At 51.4% G+C, this 15,552-nt stretch overlaps 1 protein-coding gene across 1 annotated transcript; it reads left to right on the forward strand.

Moving 5' to 3' along the window:
- Window positions 1-3,751: 3,751 nt before the first annotated feature.
- Window positions 3,752-11,139, forward strand: ENDOD1 (endonuclease domain containing 1). The gene is made up of 2 exons (XM_009334874.1): window positions 3,752-4,249; window positions 10,006-11,139. Exons 1-2 carry the CDS (start codon window positions 3,752-3,754, stop codon window positions 11,137-11,139), a joined length of 1,632 nt encoding a protein of 543 aa, XP_009333149.1.
- Window positions 11,140-15,552: the final 4,413 nt, after the last annotated feature.

Raw genomic sequence — 15,552 nt, forward strand, 5'->3', positions numbered from 1 at the left:
GCCCTTGAATCTCTTAGTTTTAGCAGGAAAATTGTTTCACTCCTACTTTTCTCCCTAGCTCAGCACTGGGCTCCTTTCCCAGACCAAGTTTTTAAGCTAATTTTAAAAAGAGACTCGTTCCCCATGAGACATTGAGGAGGCAGATGTGCTCTCTGACATGCCATGGCGTGTCTGCTGGCATGGCCTTCCTCCAAGCCCAATCTTTGGTATCATCTCCACTGAATCAGATGGTGTCTCTCCAGTGGGACTGCTTGCCCTTGGAGACACTTTCTTCTTCCTTTCCTTCTCAGAAGAATTGGACAGGCACATACAGCACTGGGGTCCCGCCCAGAGGTCGTGGTAGGAGACAGGAGATCCGGCCTGGAAAAATATTTGGAGTCAAGAATGTTTTGAAAGACTAGACTAGAGGGGTCAGGCATGCGAGGAGAAAGATTTGCTATTTGTAGCAAATCCAGTGTTAGCCGTGTGAAACAGAGAGACAGGGCTGGAGGCACAGTGTGGGAAAGCAGGCAAACAAGCCTGGCAGCTTCTTTGTGGCTAAAGGGTTTGAACGCTGGCATGTTTTTCAGGTTTGTTTTGCAGGGAGGTATTCTCTTCTTTGAGACATTGGTCTTGGTGCTTGAGATTCTTGAGGAAGAGGAGGACTGTTCATCCATGTTATGTCAATGAAGATGGATGAAAACCTCCTTTCATTCTCCTTTTCCCCTCCTCCTCCTCATGTTTTCTCCTCATTTTCTTATCACAGAAGGAGACAGCTTTCCTCAGCTTGCTCTCATCTCCTCACTTGACCCTGGATTTCCTCACACCTATTTCCATTCATTTTCCTTCTTAACCTTTCCTTAGTACCTCAGTTTTTAAGGAATGGAGATCCCCCTCAACTCTAATTTTTGCCCAATATCCTCCTTTTCCTCCTGGTCAACACTATTTTCTGGATCCTTACCTCTTTTCTTGCCCTTCCTTCTCTCCAATCTCTCTGTCTTTAATCTCTTTTTCCCAACGCACTTTATCTCTGGTATGCTTTGCAAACTCTGTGTCCATACAGTCTATTGCCTACAGTCTCTCCTGTCCTCCTACACAGCTCTGCCTGCCACTGAGAGATCACTTTTCTTATGTGTCCCTTTGACCACATCACCTGCCTCTTTTCATCTTCCCTGGGCTCCCTCTCCTCCATCACATCAAACATAAAGTGCTTGCCTGCACTGCCGGCACCGCTGAGCTTGTTGCACTGTCACCCCTCGGTGGGTTTGGAGGAGCCAGCCTCTGCGAGGCCACGCTGCCGCTGCCGGCTCATGCTGCCTGCTTCCAACCCAATGTGCATTTTCCCAGAGCCCTTCTGCTCACATCAACAGCCTTAGGGCTGTTTTGGATCCAATATTAATATTCCCTTTTGCATCACTTCCTATAGGCATCACTCCCCGTGATACCTATAAAAGCCTGTGATAGCAGATAAGCTACTGGAGCACTGAGTCATCAAAACCTCTGATCGACCCCATCTCACTGTGTTCGACTCCTCTGTCTGTGATCCCTTGGCTGAGGTCGTGATCTTCCTGGGGCAGGGCAGCCCTTTGGCCTTTATCTTCCCAGCATGGTGAGTGCCACACCATGATGATGGCACCGAGTCTCTTTAGTAATAGGGATGTTAGCAAGGACAGAAGAAATATCCAGCTCCACGTTCAAGGGTCACAACAGCTATCTTAAATTAGATCATAGAAACTGCAGAGGGTCCTCGCTTGGAGAGAAAATGGGATTGGGAGTAGAGGAGTGGAGCTCTGTGCTGGCTTTCATGTTGATGCTCTTCATAGGAGATGAGAGCCTGAGGCTCTTGCCCTTCAGGCTGAGTCAAGGGTTATCTGTTTGCTGATTAATATAGAGCTAAATAGGCAGGCAGACCCCAGCTTCACAGCCTGAAAGGAAAGAGCTGCTCAGAGTTCCCAAAAAGCAGGTAAGAAGCCCTGGAGGCTCGGAAGACAGCTTGGGGCTGTGCATCCCACTGAGACAGAGGTGCCGCTTTGAGGGAGGAGGTTGATGCGCAGGTCCAGGGCAGAGGCAGGATGTCCGTGTTTCCTGGTGGAAGTCATCAATCTGCTCAGCATGCTTGTCGCTGTCATGCTCATCTTGAGACACCTCATGCTGCCTTTTTGTTGGATTGGGACCATGCCCATCCTGGGGTAATGCGTGTCAGTCTTGGAGCAGGGTGTTTAAAGGCATCACCCAGCCTAGGTCTGCCTGAGGAGCAGGGCTTACCACGCTTGTGAAAATCTTCTCCTCTGCTGTCCAAGTAATTGCAAGCCTGGGATCAGACAAACATCTAATAGCTAAGGTTTAGCTTCAGTTCTTGATTTCCCAGGAGCCTTTTTACATCCAGGAAAATGAAATTTTAAACCTGTCTTTTAGAGCTGCTGTCTTCAGGTCAGGCTGTATCTGTGCTTTCAGTTCCATCATCTTTCCTGAACATGACTAACTCTTTCTGTCAGGGCTGGGTGACCAGGCATCTGCCTGGACCAAAACCAAACCCACTTACTCCATTTCCTGTTGTTCCCCAGCCTGTCCAGCCCACCTCTGTCTCCCCCAGCTGATAAAACCACACCAAGAGTTTTCCTTGCCTTGATACTTAGAAGTCATCCCTGAGTAGAGGAATGATCGTCTTAGAGTCCAGTCTATTTTTAGTGCTTTTACAGGCTCCTTCTCTGACCTTGGGCAGGCACTTTAACCACCCGCTGTCCCATTTCATCATTTGCAATATAGACTACTCCTACCTCATCTGCAAAGCACTTGTGGGTTGGTAGCACTTGGAGATTTTTGCTTGGAAATCACTTTAACAGCATAAACCAGCTTTGTCTAAAAGGGACGTGTCTTATTGGCACCCAGGATTTTTTTAGGTTGTTGGCAACATATCTGATCATATCTAACTTCCTGGGTGGGAATTTGCACATTTTCTTGACTCTGAGGAACTGCTCTGTAGTCTCCTTTCCATCCCCACTATTCTGAAAACATTAATTTTCCCAGTCACTGAAGGAATACAGCCTTTACCCAGCAGTAGCTCTGCCGATCATAAGCTCTGAGGAGTGGTTTCATTCCCTTTAGGTAGATTTTTTTTTTTTTGCTAGTTCTATAGATTTGGTCAAAATATTCAGAGGTGTGTGTTGATTAGGGGTATGTGATCTGAGGGTCTTCATGCCCCTTCTGCCTCTTGTTAATCTCTCCTGAGGGAGGGTCTGCCAAGGTGAGGTGATACTGCTCCACAGGAGGGGTTTGGATGCCTATTCAGCTCCCAGAGAGATGGGAGGAGAATGCCTTTCCCAGGCGCCTTAGCAGCACGTGGCTGGCAGCAACAGTGGTGACAGACACCCCAAGAAGGGGCAAAGTGGGTTCCCAGCAGTGCCAATATCCTGCCACCTGTCTTCTCCCTCTCCTTCTCCCCCTCCCTTAGCCAGGCTCATGGCTGGAGAGGGCAGCTAACGCCTTCTTCGGGGTGGCGAATCTGACTTTGCAGCATCCCCCTGGCAGCCCCAGGAAGATTTCTGGCTGCGTCAGCCAAAATTCCTGCCGGGGACTCTGCTGCAATGCAGCACACCACACCCCCGCCAGCGCTGAGCCCCAGCCTGGACAGCCGGTGCTGCTCAGCTCTAGCCCCGCATCGCCGTAGGCTTCCCTCCTCCTCTTCCCAGCGAGCCCTGATGATTCCAGGTTGCTTGGCATTATTTCCTGTGGGCAGCTGGCGTCCGCAGCGTGTGTCGGCGTAGCCTGGCGCATGTTCGGTTTCACAACGTGCTGCCTGCAGAAAGCACTGGCTCCCCGAAGGGATCGGCTGTGGTTTCATATTTCATTTCCCTCGCACGCTACACCCAAATTCCAGACGCTTTCTGGCTTTGCTGCTGCATGGACTCAGAGCACAGGTCCTGTGCCGTACGCAGCGGAGGCAGACGGGGCTTCCCTCAGCTCCAGGGAGTGGACCATGAAGACGTCAATTGTATTTTTGCTTTGCATCTCAGTTTTCCCAGGCTTTTCCCAGGGCAGAGTTGTTGGAGAGGATGAAGCTGGTTTTGCCGAGTGTAACGTGTTCTTCCCTGGACAAGTCCCACCCGAAGGATTTACGGAGCCGTTCCACGTGAAAATCTGTCAGCAGTACAACAAAGAGCCACGCTTTGCAACCCTCTACAGTACTAAGGACAAAATCCCTCTTTATTCAGCTTTTAAGTATACAAAGCCAGCCCAAAACAAGGAGGAGAACTGGCTGGTCGAACCACAGGTAAGTCAGCTTTTCCTTTGCTGTAAAGCAAATGTTCCTGGAGAACGTTTCCTCTGGGGTGAAGCTGGGGCTAGGATTTTGCAAAGGAGGCAGGAGCTCTGCTTGTTGAACCTCTTTCAATATTAATTTAACACAAGCAGAACTTATTCTTGTGCTTGGAACTGAGCAAACAAATAGTTCCTTGTCCCACAGGGCTTATAATGAAAGCTGGGAGGCTGCTGCATGCGACGTGCAATGCCAGGGGAGAGGAAAGTCATCTTTGATACCAGCTGATGCGTCTGTCCTGCCTAGCCAGCTATCACGGGCAGGGAGCACTGCCGGCGGGTAGCAGGGTTAAACATCACAGTGTCAAGTTGAAGTTTGTTCTGTTGCCAGTGTGATCACAGTGTTGGTAAGAGTTCTTTAGCTTCACTGCGCAGGGATAAAACATCCGTTTGCAGTTCACCAAGTCGACCCTGCGGCTTTTTGTTGTGTCCCCGTGTTGCAGACTCCAGTAGGGAAATGAGTTGCCGTGTCCTGGAGCGTGCAGGCTTCAGTCAGGTCAGAAGAGTGCAGTATAAAATGAATTTTGCCAGAGCCTCAGTGGTTTTTGACTCCCCTGACACTTGGCATGTTTAAGCAAGTCCTTCAGGCTGTTAAATTTAAAGGAAATCCTTAAAAAATGCCTGGTGTCCTAAGAGAACAAGTACGCTTTACCTCTCCTTTTTTTGCTGTGTTTCAGGTTTTTCAGCAGTGATCATGGGGAATTTTGTAGCGAACATCAAGCTACCCCCATCTATTGAGCTCAGGAAAGACTGGCAGCATGCAGGGGTGCTTTGTCAGGGCTGGAATGGCTGCAGTATCAGAGCAGCGTGTTGGGAGCAGGGCCCTCAGGTGCTGGGTGCTGGATGTGGCCAGAATCAAAGCTCACCCCTGTCCCAAGAGAGTGGCTACCAGGCTCATTTTCCTCATGTGGGGTGATGAGATACTAAGACCACGAGGTCACAGGCAGTGAAGACAGGAGATCCTATGTCCCTGTCTTCACCTTGGACTGTCTCCCTGCTCCCCAGGCTGGGTTTTGAGTTGCAGGAGTTCCCAAGGGCCTTTTGATCTGCTCTCCTTCCACTTCACAGATGGCTGTGGGAGGTGTCTGCTTGCCCTTTTAAAACAGAGGGAAGCTTTTTGCAGACTGCCATTATGGAGTTGAGGAAGGGTGATGAATTTTTAAAGCACAAAGAAGACGTAGATGAATGAGCATCTGCTGTCAGTGCCATGGAGGCAGTGAGGCAAAAACGGCAGAGATGAGATCCTTTCCCATTTGCCTCAGCCGCTGATGCCCTTCGTCACTTCTAGCCACCATATCTCCTCCTGCTCCTCATGGTCTGACTCACCAGACCTGCCCAGGCAAGCTTGAAAGCCACTCCTGCCATGGAGCAGTGGGCAGCACCTCCACAGCAGCTTCGGTTCTCCAGCACCTCCCTCCAGCTGGCTCCCCTGCCCTCCCTGCTCCATTCTTCTTCATCCCTCACCTTGTCATAGTCCCTGCCAGCACTCCAGAGCCCCAAACCTTGTGTGTCCTGCCTCCAAACTACCGTGGCCCCAGAAATAATTGGCCAGGCGCTACCTTTAGTTGCTCTGGCTTCTCCAGAGCATCCCCATGGGTTGCTGTGGGTACGTTCTTAGTTTACACTAATGGTTCCCCTTCACTCATTGCTGAAATGCAGGTGTCTCAGAGGTGGGAGGTAGCAGCTCTGCAGTTCACTGGAGAAACCTCAGTCTGAGACAGAAAACCACTAGAAAAAAAAATTGTCTGAAGAGTCTGTGAGGAGAAGAAATCAGGACTACCAAAAATTCCTATAACTCAAGAAATAAGCACGTACACCCCTCTCAGACACCGCCACGCCAGATCTGGGAGGAGAAAGTGGGAAAGAGATTTCACACCCATTATGTGTGTTCCTATCAAGGCTAGGTCAGATGGTTTGGAAAAGTCAGATGGCTGCTGAAGGGAACCCTTAGCAACACCTGCTCTGCAGCATAGCCCCATGAGGTTATATTGCCTATTTTCTGGGTAATTTCCTCGCCAAGACAGGGATAGCCCGGTATGAGCAGGCTCAGCTGCACAGTGGCATGTGCTTATGCCTATGTACGTGCACATGGAGATGCAGAGACACAGCAGGCAGAAAGAAATCACTATAAAAATGCTCTCTGCACTCTGGTGAGGGCCTCAGGGTTGTCACATGCTTTTTTTTTGGGTAATGATGTAAGTGGTGAGGGCACCGTCTCACTCCCTGCTTGCCTACCTCCTCAGGAATGTCTGCCTGAGAAACAAATGCCAAATGTAGCACAGAGGCAGTAATTGGGTGAGAAGCGTGAGGCATGTCAGTGCCACCCACTGCCGATTGGCAGCTGGAAATAGCAAATTAATTCAGCAATTAGTGAAAAATTAGAGAGCAGGCGGGGTAGGCTGATGAGCAGGTTACTGATGGGACTCCCCCAGGCTCGGGTCTGAAAACCTGCTCTGCCACAGATTTCCTAGGGGTTGAGGGCAAGTCACTTAGGTGGCTTTCACCTCATCTCATTTCGGTTGTCTGAAAACCTATGGTTTTGACTCTTTCTTCAGCTTAGAGAGAGATGGAAAACTCTGGAGTTGCTTTTTCTGTCCTAACATATGAGGGGCTGGATGAATCACCTTGTGTATTCATTTGGTTGATGACTACCACCAGCCAGATGACCAAGGTGGGATTTGCATTGCCCAGCTACAGCTGCCTCTGAGCTGCTCTTGCCATGTCTCTTGGTAGACAGTCAAGAGAAACAGGTACTTCTAGAGCCACTCATGTGAATGTCCTACAACAGAAACCTTGGTGTAAGATGCACTGTGCCTCCTCCCTGGGACCTGTACTAAGGGTAAATGAAATATCTCCACTGCAATCAAAGGCGTAAGCGTGCCTGAGGAAATAGGGGAGTGGGATGCTGAAGTTCGCCTGGAATGGTACTAGGGTGGGGAAGGTGGGAGGTAACAGTGTCCTATGCTGTTAAATGACCAAACTTGATGGAAGCTGCCTGCTGTGTGTTGCCATACTGTTAATCCTCCTCTGCCTCTGCCCCTTGTGTGAAACTGCAACCCCACTTTATGAAACACATCGATATTGTTAGGTGCTCACATCCATACAGGTGTTCAGATGCATAATTTATTTTTAAATCCCCATCCTATGAATGAGGTGTTTGCCGGTCTGCTCGGATCTTGCCCTTAGCTATTCCAGTTTTTTTGGGCAGGTGGCTTCTTGGCTGACTCCAAGAATGCAGATATGCTTTGGCAGTGACACAATCCAAAAGCTTTTTGAAGAAGTGAGGAAAAGTAGCTTGCAATGCAGATTAGATGCAGTGCTGGAGACAGCTTGCCTTTGAGGCTGAGGTGGAGGAGGTATGAAAACCTCAGTTACACATGAGTTATTACAAACCATAATACGAGTTATTATAAGCATAACTTGGTGATGTCAGAGCCTTACGCATGAACAGCACACAGCTGCATTTTTATCATGTTCTTTTTTAATTGCACCTAAACAATCCCAATGGTATGTGCAAAAGCCTGCAGCTGAACAGGTAACCGGAGACATATTTTCTTGATGGGCACCTCAAGATTTGCATGCATCAGCTCATAAGGAGAGAAAATTAAGTTTATACCATCTGCTTCATGTAGGCTGGGAATCTCTGCCAGGAGGTAGAGCTGACCCGTCTTGGGTCTATGTGTCCTTGTGGTATGGCAGCGCTGCTGTGGGAGTGAGAGGGGATGAGTGTCTCTGCGAGGGTGTCAGGCTCAAAAGGGCCATAGCATGGAGGGCAGTTCCCAGGCACAGCCTTGCACCCGTGCCCACTCCTTCCTCACCTGCACTGTGGGATTAAACACAGCGGGTGCATCCCTTGTCCCATGGCACAACACCGTCATCTCATCAGAACAGGGAGAATGAGTTGGGGGGGCAGGAAGGGACAGTGATTTTTGTGGAACGCAAAATGTCTGGCCTCATCAGCCAGCTACAGCCCGTGAGTTTGGGGTGTCTGAGCAAGAGGAGCAGAATAAGGCAGATGAAGCACAGGATAAGTATTTTTTAAGTGGCATATTTAGAAAAAGCTACGACTTGTGCATCAGCACATAGGACTCGCTGTGATTCTTCCAGTCCTGAAGCAATAAGCATCAGATGCTTCAAAACGAAGTGCAAGAAACCTCCTTAGCAGGAGATGGCGTAACATAGCCCTCTGCAATGGCCAGCGTTGGCACTGTGACCAGCCTTGGTGCAGAGGGAGCCCTGAGCCTGGACCGGAGGGGCTTGGCCGATGCAGGAGGCCAGCCAGAGCTCACTTGCTATGGCGAGGATGACGGATAGCTGCTGACACTCGCTGGCGCTGGCCCTTTCACCCTGACTCTCAGCACAGGCTGACGCAGAGCTGCGAGGAGGTGATGAGGCACTAAGAGGATGCAAACTCTGGGTAAGGTTGCAAGGACGTAGTTGCACATCTGTCCAAGTGCATTGCAAGGTGGCCAAGGGACGAGGAAGGATGACTGGAGAGTGATTCAAGGTAGGCTATGAACTGTCTGCCGTAGATGTCTCCGAAGTATGTATTATATAGTGCAGTAAACAGTCTATAGGCCAGGAGCACAGACAGCAGGTTTAATTGGGCCAGCACAGTGCTGGGAGCTGAGGGCCAAAGCCTCTGAAACAGAAACTACAGGAGGCAGCAGCTGCCAGAGACCGTCTGCCATCCCCAAGCTTCTACCAACACGCTCACCCTCTGATTTGGGGAAGAAAATGACAATCTGGCACACACACCCCCGGAACAGCTGCAGGCAGTGTCAATAGGAGTGACTAAGGAGCAGACAGAGCTACAGCCGCCCGAGAAAGACCTGAGCATGCCCTGGCGTTTATTGCTCCTGCTCCCACTGCTCATTACCTCCCCGTGCATGCCCCTGTGCATGACTCCAGGACGAATTCCCGCTGCAGCAATTGCTACCTCTGGCTCCGCAGCACGGGAGTGGCAGACATGAGCAGGTAACACAGATTCCATCGAGGACCTGCGGTGATGGCATCCTCACCCATGTTATGCCAGGAGCTATGTGGTCATTAAGGATGAGGTTCAGACTATTAATGACATGAGGTTCAGACTACTAATGATAAGCCCTGAGAGAGCCCTAGGAGCTCACTGCCCTGTCTGTGTTCAAGGCAGAGAAGTTCAGGTCACCTGCCATGGTGCCTGGCTTCATTCTGGCTTCTTACACAATCAGTGGTGAAAGGTAAATGCCTTCTCTAGGTGTCTTATGGGTTCTGTTCTGCATGGCTTGGATTTGATAGTTCAGAGGGACTGAATTAAGGTGCCATGGTAGGTGCTTAAATGAACTGGAGGTACCACCACCATAGGATGTGAGAACACAGACCTATATCAAGCCATCTGTTGGTCTTAAAAATCTCTTCTAGAAAAAAAAGCACAAGTTAGAGGCTTGGTGCAGGGTGGCTGGTGAGATTCTGGAGGCTGTGTTGTGCTGCGGACCAGACTGGAGAGCTGCAGGCATCCCTTGCAGCCTAAACTGGTGTGTTTGGCAGGGCAGCTAAGTACAGCATACACTCTGCTGAAGCGCTGCGAGGAAAATAAGGAGGGAGCGCAGGCTGTGGTCTGAGGCACAGTGTGTAGTAGCAGTCATAATGGAAAATACACTTCAAGGCCCATTTTACACATTGCTTTCTAGAAAGGCAAATTGCATCCCATAACTCTCCTCTCTACTATTTCAGATAGACGATCCAGAAAATGATCTGCATGAGATGGTGCATGAAGCCGATATCATTGGCGCTGTGGCCGACCTTGGTGCAAATCAAGCCCTGACCTCAGACTACGTGGGCTCTGGTTATGAGAGAGGGCTGCTCAATCCCAGCTTGCTCAATGAGGAGGATTTCCAAATGGCCACTTACACGCTCACTAACGCTGTCCCTCTGAGCCCATCTCTGAGCAAAAGCTGGCACAGAGACATTGTGAGGGTAGTGGAGCAAGCTCTGGTCCCTCACTGCTCCAAGAAGGATCACCTGTATCTCCTTGCAGGCGCGATTCCTTCCAGTGTCCGAGTTAAAGGCAAGGTGTCAGTGCCAGACACCCTCTGGCTGGCAGCCTGCTGTGATGCTCCGGGGGGATGGTCCCTGGGACTAGTGAAGAAAATGAATGATGAAAACAGCTTGGCGGACCTCATGGTGGGAGAGCTGGAGAAGCAGCTTCTAGCAGGGGTTCACTTGTTCAAGGGCAACTGTGGGGGAGACAACCAAAGCCAGGAGAAAACAGAAGCAATACTGCAAGCTGTCGGTCAGATCCGCTCTGGAGAGCAAGTAGGAACAAGTGACAACCAGGAGGCCAAAGACAGCGGCTTGGTGAGAAGAGTGGCTGCCATCATTGCTACCCCTTTCATCAAACTTCTGGAACTCCTCATCTACGTGTTTGTGGAGCTGGTGAAATTTGTGTTTTATTTTCTGTGGCTTGTTATCAAGCGGGTTGGTGGTACAGTTCTAGATGGAGTCTACAGCCTGTGGAATGGGGTGGTGTCCTATCTTAAAGCCATCAGCATGGTGCTCATCAGCATCCCCTATGATGTGGGGAGGGTCATCGTCAACATCTTCCTGGGCTTCCTGGAAATTGTTCAAGATGTGGCGTCCCTCACCTACCGGATCCTGCGCATCCCTGTGGGGTTTGTCCTTCACCTCGCTGCTTTCCCTTACCATTCCATCTGTGCCATTCCCTCCGTCCTCAAAGATGTGGCCACCGGGATCGGGGGCACCTTCTCGCTGGTCATCGATGCCACAGCCACACTTCTGCATGGCTTTTATTACTTGGCTGGTTACATAGTCAAACGATTTGTCCCCAAAGGCTCCTCTGATGACTGATAGGGATGGAAACCAAGGCTGCAAAGACACGGAGCGAAGGAGGAGTGGGGCAATGCTTTAAGATACATGGCCAAACGCTGTCAATTTTGTTCTGGTATTTATTGTAGTGACATTAATAATAATGAACCGACTGGGGAATAACAGGGAAGGTAACGTTGCCGGGGAACGCCACCATTGTAACTCAAGTTCTGTCTGTTGTAAAGTGTTCGGGTTTTATTGGTGCAGGCCACAAAGTTTCTGTGATTTGCAGATGTCAAGATGCTTTCTCTGGGGGACACGTGCTAAATGTGGTATGGGGTTATTTCTTTCCGGAAAAGATAACGCTGAGACCTACGCACTGGCAGACAGCTCCACAGAAGCCCATCCCTGCCGGGGAGGAGGTGGTGGTCAGGGCAGGATTTTAGTTACAGAGGGTTTTCTGGGATGTGGAGAAGGGAGAAGGAGGTGAGGGTGCAAGGATTTGGGGCTGGCAAATGGTGGGGAGCGAGGAGGGATGGGGGCGAGGTCCTGCTGTTGGTTACACTGCTCGTTGCACCAGGGTTCCACTGGTGGAGGGGATGCGACTGGGTATATCTCATAGCCCTCAGGCTTTTCCAGGCAGCTGAAATCACGTGGATCTTGCTGTGAGGAAAGACCCACTGCCTGTTCTTCTGCGTGGTAGGAAAACATTTTCCCTTAGCCATACCAAGGTCCTCTCCCCCCAACCCTTCCTTGCTCTCTGGTGACCACTGAAGGTCTAAGCCCTGAAGCTTCAAGACATGGCATTCCATGATGGTCTAAGCCCCTGAAGGTCTCAGCCCTGAAGCCCTTGTGCCTGCTCCGAAGCCCAGCAGTGCCCGGGAATCACGCTTTTGGCTTTGAATCAACTGCCACCTGCCCTGCTGCTCTTGAGAGCTGACAGCTCCTCAAGCACGCAGCAGTATTTACGTGCCTGAGGTCTTCATGAGACAGTGCCCAGGCTGGGGATGGGTAACACCACAGCTGTCCTTCTGGGGCTTGTTTTGAAAGCCCAGCTCGCAGAGGGAAAATGATCCTCCTGGATTTCCCTCTAGGGCAAAAGAAAAGCAGCTCTGCCCTTCCCACTGGTCTGGGTCGGCATCAGGGACATCCTTACAGAGAGTGGACACGGGAGAGGAGATGCATGGGGAGCACAGGGGGATTTTGCTGCTTTTGTGTGGATTGATTTGGTGTTTTCATAGCCCCTACCCAGTGGTAGGGTCAGAGCGGGGGAGAAGCCAGCCCTGGGCAGGGCAGGTGGGTCCCCTGGTGCTGTGCTGGGAGTGAAGCTGGCCGGAGGGATGTCAAGGAAGGGAGTCCTGCAAACAGGAGGGAAAAGGCAGAGGGAATAGGACACTTGCGGTGAGTTGCTTACACTTGGAAGTCCTGGCAGCACTCATGGCAGGGGCCTCTGCTGCCCAGGAGAGGAGGAGAGCTCTGCGTGGCTGTCACAGCTGTAGGGACTGGCACGGCCAAGCTCAACATGAGCCCTAGCCGCACAGGCCTTTGCTGGGCATTTCCCTTCCTTATCCAATTTCGGAAACATAGAGGAGGGAAAACGCGGTTGCATTGCCCCTTGCTCCTGTGGGGACTATGGACTGTCAGGTGGGAGGAGAGGCGGAAGGGGGATCTGAGGCACAGCGTTTGTTTTGCTGTGTAAATACCCACCTGGTGAGCCCATGCACTACCAGACACGTTTATGTGGGAGCGGCACCCAACCCCTCTTCTGCACCGCTCATCCTCTCTGCTCGCTCTTCTTCACCCCTTCTCTCTGCCGGTATGAGCCAGGACCCCTGACATCTGGGACACCAGAGCCGGGGTGCACGTGGGAGCTTTGCAGGGAACCATCAGGGGTTTGCGGCCGGACAAAGGGCACAGGGACACCTGCCACTGCTGGAGGAGGACACAGGGGTGCTGCTCTTCCACAGGGCTCAGCTAAGCAAGGGGCTTTGGATCTCTTGGTGCAGCTGCCTGCAGGAGCGAGGTTCTCGGTCTCAGCAGCGTTTGCTCTGGCTGGACTCCCAGAGGCTTTTGGGAGTCCTACATGGATGGATCCTGCCCTTCACCCCCACCTCTGTCCCACCCTCCAGTGCCAGGTTGGTTGTGGACCCCTGATCTGCCATAGCACCCCATAAGGAGTCCCAGGGGTGTGCAAGCCAATGCTGCTGTCCCTGTGGGGGACCCAGCGGTGCTGTGTTGCTGGTGGCCAGTCCTGGGTTGAAGACAGCTCAAATACTCAATGCAGCAGCTTTGCTGCCTCATGCTGCTCATGGCAGGGCTGAGCTGCGGGGGGATAGATTCGGGGGGTAAAGGAGATTTGGCTGGTTCATGGCGGTGACAGGGGGTTGTTTCCTTAGCTCAGGGGCTGCGTTCAATGCAACCAGCTGTGCGTGCATATCCCAGACCAGCACACCCTGACCAGGTGGCACCCCGTTCGGCAGCGATGCTAATGGCACCGTTGGGGATGCCAACAATGGGGATGAAGTGGGGAGGTGGTGGGCTGAGCAGGGACAGAGGACAACTTGTCTCACCCTTCATGGGCCATGGCTGGTTCGTGGAGAAAGAGAGGCCACCCGGCAAGCAGCGGTGGCTTTGTTCAAAAGGAAAGGCAGCTTTTGTGTGCTAATACGAGTCTAATTGGGTGAAGTTAGCAGAGTTTTACAAATCCCTCCTTTGCCTTGGAGCTGTTGGTACGAGGATTTTGGGTGCAAGGAGCAAGGTCCAGGTCACTGCTCCCAGCAGGCAGTCAGCAGTCCACGGATGCTCTCCAAACCAAACTTTGCATCTTTTCCTACATGCCTTTTCAAACATGCCTTCCCCGCTGCAGAGCCAGATGTGGAGCTGGTTTCTCACTCCTTCATGGGACCCTGTCCCAACCCCAGCACTCCTCTCAGGCTGCGTGGCAGCCATCAAGGCAGGAGAGCAGCCAGCTCAGGTCCCAGGAGCTGCCAGGGTGCAGTGACAGGGAGACCAGCCTGGCGGACCCAGGGTCCTCAGCAGCCTCTGAAGGCACGTGTGGTGGCAGCAGCTCTCAAGCACAGCCCAAGCACTGGGGAGGAGGCAGCTGGCCCCCACAGCTGCCTGTCTCGTGCCTTCTGTGTGGCCTTGTCTCTGACACATCTTATCTGTGTGGCGCTGCGCAGCGGCCGTTGATGCACTTCTTAAGGGTCCTGCACCCCGAGCAGCTTCCCCACATCTTAACCCAGCAGCCCCTGCATCCCAGCTCCACCAGCATCTCCAGTGCACCCCCCGGTCACAGTGACATGGGAGCTCACGTGCTGAGAGGCAGCAAAGCTGAGACACCTTGGGAGTTCTGCGTTGCCACATCTCCATCACCATCGCTACCCAGCCTAGCTCGGGTCAGACCGGCAGATCTCTGTGCTGCAGCCATGTCTTCTGACCACAGGTGGATGGTCCCTGAAATCGAAGGGGCTGCAGCACTGTAGGATTTGGGCAGATGTGGGACAATATTATTAAAAATTGTCTTAACATGCTCAGATTTCGAACGCTAAGAACCGCAACCGGCACGGGGCATTTTTCTTCTGTGCTGCACATCTGAGCAGGTAATGGGAAATCTGCCTCAAACGCTGAGCAATTGTCACAGACCAAGCAACATCCTGCTACAAACTAACTATTGTTTGAGATTATTCTCATCTGGGCACGATTTATGGCTTGTGAGCTTTACTCTATCCTTGGAAACAAAGGCTTCAACAAAATAAAAGTTACTTTTCCAAAGAGGGGCTGGTATCACATTTCTGTCACAGTTGCAAACAAGATAATGCAACCCGGGGCACCCTGACTAATCAAGAAAGCACCAGCAGCACAGTTGTTCTTTGTTACAGCTTGACATCTGATATTAATGGCCCTTTTGTGCTTTTAAAACACCTTTTCTCTCTCAAAGCACTTTAAAAGGGTCAATTCATTAAGCTGCAGAATATGTAGGTAAAAGCTGGGGGGCTGCAGGCAGTGAATTTAGCTCTGTGTGTGCCAGAAGAGAGGGAGAGGGGATGTTTTATTCTTCTGAGATGCGGTTACACCTGGGGTGCAGCACGATGGCCGGTTTGGATACAGAAAAATCACATCACGGCAGGATGATGCTTTGCAGCTGATGGGGAGAAACTCCCTCTTGTGTGATGCCATTCCCTTGACTGTTTTTATCACATCTTCTTTGGAAGGAAAACAAGCACTCCCTAAATGTGGCTGTTTTCCTCCACTGACAGTATAGAGATCCTGGGATGACTAAACCAGATGTTGGCGCCTGCGTTTTGCAGGTACCTGTCTGGGCAGATGAACCCCTCCAGCGGAGTCTGCGTTCCTCTCAGGTCTGCAGGAATTGGTGAGACAGGTTGCCCGGAGACGTTGTGGATGCCCCACCGTTGGAAGTGGTCGAGGTCAGGTTGGACGGGGCTTTGAGCA

The sequence above is a fragment of the Pygoscelis adeliae genome, unplaced genomic scaffold (assembly GCF_000699105.1).
Source record: "Pygoscelis adeliae isolate BGI_AS28 unplaced genomic scaffold, ASM69910v1 Scaffold141, whole genome shotgun sequence".
NCBI lineage: Eukaryota > Metazoa > Chordata > Aves > Sphenisciformes > Spheniscidae > Pygoscelis > Pygoscelis adeliae.